We start from the raw sequence: 15092 nt of genomic DNA, 5'->3' as shown, positions 1-15092 counted from the left end.
CGGTTAATCGGACACACAGGGCTTGTACCTTTATAAAAACCCAATATGCAATCGTATAGTATGAGTTGGTAGCCGCGAGGTTAGCATGGTTAAAATCAATGAGTCAAAGATAGGATTTGTCGGTTTAGGTTCGAATCCCTGTATTCTCTCTGTTGTTCCAATTATTAAGTTATCCTGTTTTTTTTCTAATTTTGCATGTTATAGTGGATATTTTTGTAATTATAGCGAGTTTTTACCGGGTTTTTTTTTATTATTATTGGCTATTTCACATGTTTGAAACAAAAATTATTACATTCTATTTGTCAATTTTTGTTTTATAAATATAGTATGATTTCATCTGTTTTACTACATAATTTAACAAAGGTTTGTTTTCGCAAATTCCTATGCGAGAAAATCGTGATGTGCCTAGAGTGCTAGAAAAATTTCGATAACATACTTATTATTATATATACTTTATATATGCTTTTTTGTCGGGTTGTTGTCTCTTTGACACGTTCCCCATTTCCATTTTCAATTTTATTAGAAATAATTTCGAATATGTTTTATTTTGTATAAACAGATAATATTCATATGCCTGGTAATATAAAGATCTTTAAAGGTAGAAGTGTAATATTTGTGTTTTGTCAACCAATTAATTGTGATCTGAGAGTTATCAATGCATCGTTGGACACGATAACATGGTTATTTAAACTCACTTACAATACCTTTTAATTAAGAAAAGGCTTTAAGTTTGAAAAGAAATCAACACAATAATTTAGGTTATAGATACAATGGATCTATATAACATAATGACCGATGAGATCGTCATTTCACTTTGAAAACGTCCATTTTAAATTACTTAACGACATCCATGGTTAAAAGTTTATTACCGACTGAAACGTGCTTGGATGACGGCCTCAACCCTGGATCTGATCCCTCCAATCAGTCGTTGGATTTCCTACTATGGTGGATAGTTTTCTCATTGTCAATCATTCCTCATCTCCTTATTTTTATATAGCTGTCGCCATTCCCGGTACAAGTCTGATTCAAACTGACTAACATGTCCCAAACATGCTCTTCCGGATTCAAATGCTGGCTCATGGCTGGCCATGGAAGATAAGTAACGCCTTCAACTTTGTACGATGTGGCCTGTCATTGTCATTCATAAACACAGGTCTTGCAGCTAGTGCATGGTTAACAACTGGCTGAAGAACGTTTCTGATGTGTTGATCAGCTGTTAGGGGCCATCGTATGTTAACCAAGACCAACTTTCAATCGTGAGAGATACAACCCCATATCATTACAGAGCATCAACCGTAAGGGACAGTTGGTTCGATGTTCCTTGGGGTATGTGCCGTATTTTTCTGTCTCCAAACTCTCATTCGTCAATCTGTTTAAAGCAGTAAAAACCGGCTTTCGTCCGACCAATGGATCCTGTGCCATGCAGGTAACAAGTTCCCACCAGTTCGGGATAAACACCATGCCAAACGCAATCGTTGATGTCGATCAGATAACATGGAACGTCTAATTACTCTTCAGTCCTTGTGATTTCCACCTGTTCCTCACTGTTCTGGTTGATAAACGTCTTTTACGTAATCATTGTGAGAACAGGACTAGTTTCAAATGGCAATCGTCTAACTAGTTGATGCAGTGCCCTGTCTCCACGCTCCAATAATACAGATGGTCTACCAGATCTTAGCAAGTCTTTCCAAGAGTTGGATTGGAGGTGTTTTTTCACAAGCCGGGTTAATAGAGTAAAGAGATAGCCCATCGAACAAATGGAAAAATCAAATAAATTATGAAGTAAAAATGCAATGAATTTATTTTAAGAAGCTTAGTTTTTACTATAAATGTGACTGTAATCCGAATAGAATAACCAACCAGTTAACACATGTGGATCTGGATCTGCCTACCATTCAGGAGTACCCGAGATAAGCCCCGGTTTTTAGTGTTACTCAGTTATTAGTTTTGTATGTTTTTCATTTTTTGCCATCACATTGTCAGTTTGTTTTTCGACTTTTGAGTTTGAATATTCCTTTGTTATTTTTAGCCTCCCTTTACCAAATACGGATAAATAGGCAGTTTGTCAACCGTATTTCAGTGAGTGTATTAAACCCTTTGAACCTTGAGTTTATAAGAGAAGATTTGTCTCGCTGTACACTTTCATTTGAAACAAGTATTAAGGCATTTATTGAAGATACATGAACATTAGTCTTATACTACACATTGAACATATTCATAGATTACTAATGATTCCCTGTATATATTCTATGAGATGAATTATATAATGCTTATTCATTATTAATTTATTCGGCTTTGAGAGTTCATGATGAAGGTAAATCAAGAAAAGCGCTCTGGACGCATGAAATTTATAAAGTGTTATTTTCATTTTTTTCTGGTAAGGGAGCTACCATTTGATTTTTTATGGGGGTGGGGGCTAGGATGAAAAATTTTGTCTTGCATTTTTATTTATCACTCTTTTCGGTCCTGCATTTTTTTTATTAGTTTATTCTGACTTTTTTTACATAAATTGTCATCCTGCCTTTTTTTGCCAAGTTGCTCATCCTGCCTTTTTTTTTACCAAAAACTCCTGTCCTGTCTTTTTTTTAAATTTCATCCTAGCCCCCCCCCCCCCCCCCCCCCCCCCCCCCATAAAAATCAAATGGTAGCTCCCTAAGTCAATAGGTTTACATTGACATCAAGATAGATGCTTGCAGCTAGCTCAGTTCTTTTTTAATTCTTAAGAACGTATGCAATGGCCAAATATTTCAATAAGATACTTGCAAACGTTCTTTGTTTTCAAATTGACTTGCAATTTTACAATGACTTTAATATTTGTGCAAACTTGTTTATAAGCAAGTTGCAACTAGTTGGAACATCCAAAATCAATTCGTTATTATTATTATCTCTTGCATTCTTTTCCGCTTAATCTGAAGCAAGATTCTTATCAGTTTCAATATTAGTAGCAGAGATTTTTGTTCTGAAATTCATGGAAAAAGTACAACATGGTGAAACGAAATTAAGGTTTTCCCCGACGTAAAAAAAACCTCGTATTAAGAAAAAGGAATACAAGTTCTTTCAGATGTTCTGGTGTGTGTAAAATAATTATTTTTGACGATGCACTTTTTGGTGACTAGCAAATAGTGTAATAGTCTTATTCAAATCATATTTCTGTTGTAGGTTATTCAAAAACGGTTTGATGGAACAGTAAGTTTTGACAGGTTTTGGAGTAATTACAAAACTGGATTTGGTGACATCACAGGAGAACATTGGCTGGGTAGATATAATTAGATGTTGTATCTGGAGTTATAAAAGAGTAACTACATTCCTAAAACCAAAATCTGCAATAATTAAATTCACTGACACGATAAACTCATGAACATATATTTATGATAAGAGGTGTAATCTAGCAAATTGTGCAAGTCTTAATCAAATTGTACTTCTTTTTTTTATGCTACCGACTATAAAGTATGAGTTTTTCTCATTGTTGAAGGCCGTACGGTTGGCTATAATTGTTTAACTCCACTTTATTTGACTTTTGGTGGATAGTTGTCTAATTGGCAATCATAAGGCATCTACAGCTGAAAATTCCAAACCAAATCTTTATATCTATGAAATAATTCGGTAAATGTTTTAAGTTAAATGTGGTAGCGAAATCCGTGCCTTAATAATTCAACAGTTATTCATAGATTACGCTAATTGAAATCTAAAACATCTAAAAAATTGGTTTGGGAAATGTACACATCGTAAGAAGGTACTTTACCGTCCAAGAATTAACAATTGGAAACGAAAAGTCGTTTGTTTTGTTTTCAAGTTTTATATAGATTTTCAGAGTGAAACTGAAAGATATACAGTAAAGATATTTATTTGTATATTAAAAGATTTGATGTTGATAGAAAATTTTCCGTAGTTTCTGATTATTTTCACCTGTCATGAAATTTTGGCAAATTATTCCATGCCACATTGTAAAGAAACTCATCATAGATACAAGGATTAAAATTGTGCACGCCAGTCGAGCGTTTCGTATACAAAAGACTTATCGATGACCCTCGAATAAAAAAAGTTAAGAGGAAAAAATAAAGCACAAAGTTGAAAAGCATTGAGGACCTAAAATCCCGAAAGGTTTTTGCCAAAAACAGCTAATCTATTCATGGGGTGGAACATCCTAAGTATTTCGAAAAATTCCAAGATTTGTAAACATTTAATTTATAATTATGACCATATCAATGCTATTTAATTTAACAAAGACTCCTGTGCATTGTTGAATGCATCTTTATATCTTTTTTGTTCTGTCGTTTGGTTGCTGAGTCATGTACATTTTCAATTATTTATTACAAACTAAAACAGTAAGTTATGAAGTTCAATAACATATGTAAATTTGTAACAATGTAAGTAATGGTTTAAATATATGCCTTTTAGATAACACTAACAGACACATTATACGTGATATACAGAAAAACAACAAATATCATAGAGAAACATATAAAATGGTTAAAAAAATAGCCGTTCCATGAACAGGACAAGATAAAAACCATGCATAACACAATCCGATATCTTCGTTATTTGTTTTCAAGGATGATTAAAAAAGTTTTGTAACTTCAGGAAATGATAATCTTCACTATATTACTCAACAAGGACCTTACAAAGTCCGGTTTGACTTTGCAGATTATTCAGGAAATACAGCCTATGCTATTTACGACAGATTTAACTTTGGTGACGCGTGAACACACTACCTATTGAGAATTTCTGAGTATCATGGAACAGCAGGTATTAAATTCTACCCTAAATACGATAATATCTTCCACATTAACGATATTACCTATCCCTACTATGATTATACATAGCCTACTTAAGTAATAAGGTTATACATAGCACCACTAAGATACTATGTTCATACATAACTCTACTAAGGTATTAAGGCTATACACAGCCCTACTTGGGATATATATATAGCCCTAAAATATTATACATAACCCTACTTATAGTTTAAACACAGCCATACACAGATTATTCATAACCCTACTTATAATTTATATATAGCTTTAAAGGTTATAGTTACATAACCCTACTTAGGTTATACATAACAGTACAAAGATTATACATATATCTACTTAGGTTATACATAACAGTACACAGATTATACATATATCTACTTAGGTTATACATAACAGTACACAGATTATACATATATCTACTTAGGTTATACATTGCCATTCTAAGGTACTATCGATACATAACCCTATTTATATTAGGTACTAAGGTTATATATAGCTCTACTAAGGTACTAAGTTTACTTTTAACTCCAGCAAGGCTATACACAGCCCTTATTAGGTTTTACATAGCCCTACTATTATACACAGCCTTTTATAATTCAAATAAGGCCGGGAATTTGAGCAGACGTATTATCTCCCCTTAACGGTAGATGACGACTCTACATGTCTTTTTCTTATTGTATATCCATTATACGGGCACATGTATATCCTAATCTTTTCTCTTTAGCCTCTTTTTGGCAGAACTGTCACACATCTACTACATTTTATTGTAACTAAACATTAATTTCCCTATACATGTATTTGTGAAGTTTTGTAAATTCATGTATACAATGAACGTATTTTTCAAAATTAGTGAATATTTTAGGTTTTTTGCATTTTCTTTTTGGTTCTGTTTGAATATGATTTGGATTTCTTGAGTCCAGTTCATAACATTGTGTAGTTGAGCTAAAGTTACAACTCCCTAAAGCATAATTGTCCTTACATTAATTAGGACTTTTTTGCTTTATGCTCACAAACGGTCTATACGGAACGCTTTCGTATCCTTTAGTGATGAGCGTATCTAATTAAGGATGGCCTGTATGAGGTTAACAGAATAGAGAATAATGGGCAAAAAGTGCAGAAAAATCGCCAAAAATAATAAAGAATAGAGAAAAAATGAAAAAAATTACAGGATGGAGAATAATTGGGTGTAATATTAAGATGAAAAGCGAATGATGGGGAAATTCAATAAAAAAAAATAGAGAAAAATGGTCTTAAGCATTAAAAAACAAAGACACGAAGAACCCCATCCAGATGCTCGTGAAGGTATTACAGCATCATGATTTTTTGTGCTCGTAATTGTATCATTTGTTTTTATAGACGTTCAACTCATAGTAATAGTTTTTAAATGATTTTATAAAAAAATAATTATGAATTATTTTCAACCCACCATTTTATTTGACTATTCTATGTTATATAGATTTACTCCTATTTTCACATTTGGAGCAGGATCTGCTTACACATCTGGACCACATGAGATACCCCTGGTTTTTGCTGTAGTTTGTGTTGCTCAGTCTAACGTTTTTTTCTATGGTGTTAAGTGTCTATTCTCGTTTTTCGTTTTGCCATGGCGTGTCAGTTTGTTATCGAGTTATGTGTTTGAATACCCCTTTGGTACCTTCCGCCTCTCTTTTTTCACCATTTAAATGATTGTTTGGTCAAATAGGGAACTTTTCACCATCTAATATTAAATGCGTTCAACGAAGTTTTGGATTAATTTTCAGTAAAACACACACACACACACCCAAACTCACACACCCATATATATATATAATTGTCTCGATAATTTGAAAAGTTTTGTTTCAATCTATGAGAATGTGCAAGTTTTATGCCAGTTTAATGGTTTGAAAAAAACGTTAAAAACTTAAAAAACTAAAAACTTTAATAATTTCCGTTAGTGTTTATTATTCTTTAGTCATTACATTTCGCTTTACAGGCGATTCGATGAAAGATGCAGCGAGTCAGTCGATGAACGGTATGAAATTTACCACTCGAGATAAGGACAACGATATTGAATATCACAATACTAATTGTGCTATTCGTAAGAAGAGTGGATGGTGGCATGCATCCTGCACCCTTTCCAATATTAACGGAATTTACAAAGAGGAGGAATCTGCAGACAGTAATCACTGGTTTGCTTTTGATGCCAGAAAAGGTCTGATGAAGACAAAAATGATGATGAAACCTTACTTGGAAATTGAAACAATGGAATAGGTCATGCACAAATATGTTACCTAAGTAGTTTTAAATCATACAAAAATTATTATCTGTATTTACTTCATTATCTTTAGACCACAATCATTAATATTAATATATAAAGCTAAGTTCTCATATAAAGAGATATGTTGCTATAATGTAACTTTTATCGCATCAGCAAGTAATACATAATACTCATTGTTAAATGTTAGAAACAATACATTTGTAGGATGTTTATTGCACGATTGATACATTTGTAATATGACACAACTCTGCAATTTTAAATTTGAAAAATACTTCTTTTTATTGACAATAGCATTCTTTGTAGAGGACGGAGAGAGAGATTTATATTTTTTTGATTTAATAAAATTAGCTTTATAAATTCATACTTTCAACATTGTCTTAATAGAAGTCTTTTTCAATTAAATTTAATATAAAAACATCTGAATCGAAAAATTTATATTTCCAGCTCACCTTCGTGTGAGCTATTGCCACCAACTAGCATCCATCGTTAACTTTGTAAACACTCTTTTTGTCTGAAAACACAAGACCAATTTCAACAAAAGATGAATTGACCACAATTTTCTACACAAGAAAATGCCTGTATCAAGTCCGGATTATGACAGTTGTTCTCCATTCGTTTGATGTGTTTGAGCTTTAAATTGTGCCATTTGATAAGCATGATAATGGACTTTCTGTTTTGTATTTTCCTTGGATATTTGTATTTATGTTATTTTATTTTTGAATTATCCGTAAACTATCGAAGGTCGGTGGTTTTCTCCGGGCACTCCGGCTTCCTCCACCAATAAAAACTGGCCGCCCCGAAATAGCCCAAATGTGGCGCTTAAAAGTGGCATTAAAACACCAACAATCAATCAATCAATTATCCGTAAATATTCAAAATAAGGTGAATGTTTTTTTGTTCCTGTCAATCAATCACCATAGCCGTCATGGCTAAAAATAAAACATAATGGTACAATTCAAGTAATTATCTGTTATTTTGAAAACAATAATAAATATAGAAAATAGAACTGGAACAAAATTAAAATGAGAAGTTATACTTGCTTTCCGTTTCCATCGACATTATCAGATAAATTCTTATCGGAATTATTCCCCCTTCAATTGCCATTCTTGAAAATGTTCGCCTATTTGCTCTATTATCTTGAAAATAATAACAGATAGAAGGAAAATATAAGCAACAATTACCAGCGTTACAATATCTACTTATACTAAAAGACAAAACCAACAGATAATTTCTGTTAGATGTTATAACTCTTAAAATGAAGATTTTCTACCAATGTTTCGTGTTTTTGCCTTTTATATATTAATTTCTTAAAAGAGAGGCGAAAGATACCAAAGAGACATACAATCTCATAAGTTAAACATAAACTGTCAACGGCATGGCTAAAACAGTAAAAGACTTACAGACAAACAATAGTACACAAAACACAACATAGAAAACTAAAGACTGAGCAACACGAACCCCACCAAAAACTGGGGGTGATCTCAGGTGCTCCGGAAGCAAATCCTGCTTCACATATGGGACCCGTTATATTAAATCATTATAGACAAGCAGAAAATTTAAACAGCAAATGTGATCAACAGAAGGAGATCTAATACAATAAAAATATTACTTAAACCATCAATGAACTCATCGGAGTAGTTCTCGCTGATAAATGAAAATTTTTGACTGATTCTAGTGTCTTGCATATCATCCATAAAACTATATGAGCCAGTCCATGAAAAAAGGTACAAACACGAAAACATTGCTGAGTTCTAAAAAGTGTGCTTAATTATTAGAATAATTGTGATCTATGAAACACCGTTACTTTTCCTCATTCGATAGATCTGTAAACTATTCACACCTTTCAGTGCCTATATCTCTGAGATTTGTAAAGATTTTGTTCAATTATTTCATATTTTTTATTCATTTTTCCATGTTTAGTTTTAGTGTCTTAACTTTCCACTTGATCTGTTCTCTCGGGTAGCAGTGGGGATAAGGCTCTCGCGTACAAAGCAATAATCAATGCAATTTAAAGGGGGCAACCGTTCGAATCACGTTCAAGGACGGTTGTTTTATATAATATTTAATAACTAAACTAAACTTAAACTTCAATTTCAAAACCACATGATAGACATCATTTTTGCATTTTCCCTTAGGTTTAATTGTTGTGTTTCTTTCTTTACGCATAGTTAGAGATGATGAAAGTTGTTGACTTTTTCTCTCTATTGTGTCGCAAATGGTTTTATTTGGGCTCAGAAAAGCATTGTTCTGGGTAAAAAAATGAGTTTACACTTGCTTATGATACAACACTCGGCCGCTTTGTAAGATCAATAAAAAAGTACTCAAATCTCAGTCGTAAATATAGAACTATACAATCTTATCTTATTAGACCCATGTTATTTATTGTTAAAGATTCAAGTGATACCAAAGGGACATTCAAACTCATCCGTAAAAATTAAACTAACAACGTCATGTCAAATGAAAAGACAAACACTAGTATTAAAAACATAACATAGCAAAATGAAGATTGAGCAGTACAAACCCCACTCAAAACTGGCGATGTGGGGAATAAGCAGATTGTGCTCCGCATGTGATAGATTGTTTTTTGTTTTTTGTTACGTCCATTATTAAAAACATACATCAGTTGTATATAATAGTTAACAATTTATTCGAATGCACCTGCCTGGATGTCACTTTTTGATTACTTAGGTCAATTATTACTGGATTTATTTGAAAAAAGTTCCATAAGTTATTTTGGTAATATATTAGAGGAATTTCATCTAGTGTCATCATTTAGAAGCAGCAATGATATTGTTTTATCTTTTTTTTTACTAAAACCAACTAATGTCAGATGAAACCTAAAATGATGGAATACGAAGAAAACATTATACAATTTAAATTTATATTTTCCACTTCTTATTGGTGTTTACTTGCTATGTGTATATCATTACAGCTAAAAATACAGGTTAAGAAAAACATCTAAGAAAACAAAAGAGGAGGTAGACATGATCAAACAAAAAAATAACGACAAAGACAGAACACAAGATGTTATAAATGTGTATAATTTAATCTAGGATGTAACACGTCTTCTGATTGGCTGAAAGTGTTTTGTCTATCAGCTCATAGACATAATTTTGTCATGTGACCGTGACTTCATCAACGTTTGTTCATGATTTACTCCTTAAAAATGGAATTTAGAATTAAATTATAAGAAATGACTGTAATATTTTTTTCTGTCTATTCGAAATAACCGCTTCGCAGGTTATTCAGTGTGCACCACATTTTTTATGTTATTTCTTCATAGACAGAAAAAATATTACAGTCATTCCTTAAGTATAGATTTCTAAAATCTGAGAAAAATCAAGCGCTGTAAGAAAACACTCTTTAATCGTTTAGTATCAATTGTTTTAATTTCAAAGGAAAACTAGACATTTACAAAATTTCAAATTCTACATGAAAATATTGTTTTGAATAAGGAAAATATTAGGTACATGGCAATGAGATTCAACATGATGATACACATATAGATATTTAGATTATAATTATTCAACAATATACAAATGTAACATGAAATGCTGACTATATGTTAGTGAACTTATCATAGACACAAGAATTCCATTTTTTTTTCTCCAGACGAGCGTTTTGTCTACATAAGACTAATCAGTGACGCTCGAAACAAAATATTTCATAGGCCTATGAAGTGGAAGAGCAATGAGGACCCAAAATTCCGAACGGTTTTGCCAAAAAGAGTTAAGGATTTCAGCTGTTTTCTTAACATTGCAGAAATGTTTTCTGGGCATTGGTTTTAAACATTTGAAAATCATCGTATATAGATATAAGTAGATGTGGACTGAGTGCCAATGAGACAACTCTCCATCCAAGTCAAAGTTTATAAAAGTAAACCATTATAGGTCAAAGTACGGTCTTCAACACTCACACCGAACAGCAAGCTATAAAGGGCCCCTAAAATTACTAGTATAAAACCATTCAAACGGGAAAACCATGTTCATATACTTTTAATATTTAAATGATGTTTTGAGAATATGAACATAACTTAAATATGTTATTTTTGAACTTTTTGTTAACATTTTCCTAACATTTAAACCAGAAGAAATGCGTTTTTAAATGTTTTTAAATTGTTTTTTGATTTGCATAAAATTATTTAATAGTATTTTACAAATACACATATCTAAACCTTAAGTCACAGCTTTAAGAATTTTTTCTTTAAATTAAGCATTGTTTGAAAATTCAGTAAAATTTGTTTAGCGTTTGAAAGGTACGACGGAAAAAATTTAGCGTCATTCTTAATTATATATTAATATTTAATCTTTGGTCCAATATTTCAAATCCCATTTTATAAAAAATGATTCAATATTTTAACTTCAAACTTTAAATCAATATTTAAATTTCAGTTAAACTTTGACTTAATATATAAACATATCAATCAATTGTTTTACGACATTTTTGCCATTCCTTCTACTTTTAAATAAAGGCAACAGTAGTATACCGCTATTCGAAATTCATAAATCGATTGAGAAAAAAACAAATTCGGGTTACAAACTAAAACTGAGGGAAACACATCAAATATAAGAGGAAAACAACGACACAACAGAAACTCAACACTAAAATGCAACACACACAGAAACGAACTATAATATAACAATGGCCATTTTTCTGACTTGGTACAGGACATTTTAAGAAAAAATGTCCTGTACCAATAAACTTGAGCATATCCAACTAAAACTCCATTACTTGACAGTTTGTCAATCACATGTATCGTAACGTGATTTTGTAGCATGAACATGACATATCAGCTTTTTACACGAAAATGGTCATTTATAGGTTTGAGAGTTGCCCTCTGCAAATTAGTTACGCTGACATTCTGGTTATAATCACTGTCAATTATGAAATATTTCAGTCAATATTTTATTCTCTATTGTGGTGCGACATTCACTTGGTTTTCAATTTCAACTTCAATAGTCAATTCTGAAAATAAAGTAAAGAATCACTGCACTGAAAGTTATGTTGATGCATGCAACTCTATCTTAAAAATTAAAGATAATACATTATATTGTTTGGGCATTATCACACTTTCGTTGAAACACACATAAGCAATGCTTCAGTAGTATAGAACATCTCTTAACTATATATCCCAGTAATATTGAAAATCCTGTATCGGTCTTTATCAGTAGAACAGAAAATCATCTGACAACATACTTCAATCGTTCAATCATCCATGATCACACCAAATCTCCATTCATGCCAAAAATTGAGATTAATGTTATGGTTATGTCCCAAACCATATTATAAGTATTCGGACCATACGTGTATGGTCATGACCCTATGGATATATACTCCTATGGCTCGACCATACGACTATGGTATGTGCAATTAATAAGATGTATGTTGAAACGTTAAACCTCTTTTACTGTAACTTTTATTAGGTATAACCTTCGAGTTGTCATTAAATTTTTTTTTGTAAAAATCATATTATGAGTTATTTTCAGTTATCATATGGCAATTAGTTTTTTAATAATTAATTAAAAAATTAGCTTTGAAGAAACATTTATACATGATCATTATCGATTTGTCACGACGATTGACCATTTTCAACTTGGGAAGATAACTAAAAGTTATTTAGAATAAATGAAAGCTTGAAAAGAAGTATACAAATTTAATTACGGATTAAAAAATTCAACAGGATAAAAATGCATTGACATTAGCAAAGGCAAGAAAACAGATACCCTAGATTCAGACAGTATGTCAAAGATCAAACATATTAGTTAGTAACTGGTGACGTTTTGAGTATGGAAAACGATTTGTGTGTTCTAGCAAAACAAATTTATTTTTTAGAAAATGTTCATTTATGATGCAATATCATCTGAAAAAGTATCTGTGTCCAAAACGTGTTTGTTTTGGTTTTTTACTTGCTGCCGTCGCATAATATATCCTTTTAAGATATGGTTTTGTATTTTGGATTTAACATACTTGTTTTATTTTTTAATTTGTGAAACAAACGCGTATGGTGAGTATACTCATATGGTCATGAAGATACGAATATGGCACAAATACTCAAATGGTCCGGAACAGTTACAGAACATTGTGTAATAGATAAACTGTTTTGGAAAAACTGGTCAACATAGTTGCAACATCACTAATTTGTTATCCGATGTGTAAGTGCCACTAATCAGGAAACATTTGATTGTATGATGCTACTTTCTAGGGTATTGATAAAGTCTTTTGCCCTGTTAATTTGCAGAGTGTGCTCTCTATCTTAATATGCATGCATTATTGTCTGAGTCTAGGGTCTCATGACTGGTGATGACATCATAAAATGAGACCTACAAACCAGTTTTATTTGAAATGAACAAAACGACGGATGTCACTAGTAAAGCTGTACAGTTCAATTGATTATTAAATTTGGAGACAATGTTGAACGCATCTATCCAATCGAACTTGAGATAAATGATACAACAGATACAGTTAAGTCTGCCTAATATCATGAATTTCATCTATAATTGACAATGAAAGAGAGCTTGTCTTGCGGAATTAAATACGTGTACGGAATGTCATATTTTAGCACTTCTAGATTTCATGGCAAACTCTGACAGGCAACAGTAAAACAACTGTATACTGTACATTAACTACCTCTAAGACGATATTAGACTAACTACATTTATATAAAATGTCAGTATTCAGGAGATCTGACAAATTACAGCATATTTACCTGATTTGATTTCATTTTGAACAAGTTTCACCTCCTCTTCAGAAAAAGTTTTGGCAACGATTTCGTTAAAGTGATCTATATACAGCCTGGCAGGTTTGTTATGTTCATCAAACCGTGTTAAAAGTTCAATTTGTATTTTACGTAAGTCATTAAAGCGTTTTTCGTCAACTTTAAATGTCTCAGAATGGAGTATTTCATTTCTTGTAAGTCGTATACGCTCAATGTCATCGCCAATAACTATGTCTGTCGACTGAATAGTTTGCCATGTGCCTCCCCATCCAGAACTTGGAATATGTTTATTAAGCTTCCTGAGCCCACTGTACAAGGATGTTATATCACAATCGCTTCTAAGGCGTACATTTTGTTTGTCTTGTTTTATTAGATCATATAAAACATCAGTAAGAATATTCAGCACAATCATCCCCATTTTGGCAAAGTAAAACTCCTCCTTGGTGAACTAAAAAGTAGAATAAAAAACGATGTAAAATTTAGATAAGGCAGATAATATGTTAATATATGGTTTCATTTAAAAGAAAAGATTAAAATAGAATTGATGCAATATTGAAAGCGTCGTCGAATAAAACGCCACATATTATCAACCCCGTCATGAAAAATAGAACCTCCAAAGTGAATTGAAAAAGTATCAAAATTTGAATAAAAAATATTATGGTGCGTTTAGAATTAACTACAGTTGGATAGAACTTGTTAAGAAGTATAATTGTCTACCTATAATTGTTGGTGATTTGAATGCTAAAACCAAATTTTTAGATGATGTTGTCATCCCTGATGACAGTCTTTTTCATATACTGGATGATTTTGAAGATGACAGTTTTGTGTCATATTTGTACGATTATCAAAATTTATGTGACAGTAATGTATCTTTAAAGCGATGTTCAAAAGATAGCCGTGTGCCTAATAACTATGGGTACAAACTTATAGATTTTTGTAAACGTAACAATTTGTATATTGGTAACAGTAGGTTACCAGGTAATGATTATATGATAGGCTTGACTACTTGTAATAGTGTATCTCTTATTGATTATTTATTACTGTCCTCCAGCATTTTTCCACTGATACAAGAATTCAATGTTCTCGAATTCAACTCACTTTTTTCTGATGTCCATTGTGGTCTATGTTTTTGTTTTTATGCCACAGTGAACATTTTTACTACACATTCCGATGATAATTGTAGTAGTCAGCGTGGTCATGCACGATGGGTCCCAGACGAGGAAAACCGGTTTATTGAGACACTCGTCAGTGACGTTACAAAATTAGACGAGATATCACTGCTTTTGTCGGAGGACAGTTATGATCCAAAAAGAATGAATCAATACAGTCGTTGACGAAATAGGTGATATTTTTAAAAGCACCGCTA

The 15092-nt window shown here is 32.0% G+C and overlaps 1 protein-coding gene across 1 annotated transcript in view; it reads right to left on the bottom strand.

Moving 5' to 3' along the window:
* The window catches only part of LOC127718484 (uncharacterized), a 198120-nt gene that overhangs the window by 160254 nt on the left and 22774 nt on the right, over positions 1 to 15092 (bottom strand). The window contains exon 13 of the mRNA XM_052224527.1: positions 13718 to 14174. Coding sequence (XP_052080487.1) covers positions 13718 to 14174 — 457 coding nt within the window. The remainder of the gene's footprint in view (positions 1 to 13717; positions 14175 to 15092) is intronic.

This window comes from Mytilus californianus, unplaced genomic scaffold, assembly GCF_021869535.1.
Source record: "Mytilus californianus isolate M0D057914Y unplaced genomic scaffold, xbMytCali1.0.p SCAF_10, whole genome shotgun sequence".
Lineage (NCBI taxonomy): Eukaryota > Metazoa > Mollusca > Bivalvia > Mytilida > Mytilidae > Mytilus > Mytilus californianus.
Note: the sequence above shows the minus strand (reverse complement) of the source record. Positions and strands in the feature narration are given on the sequence as shown.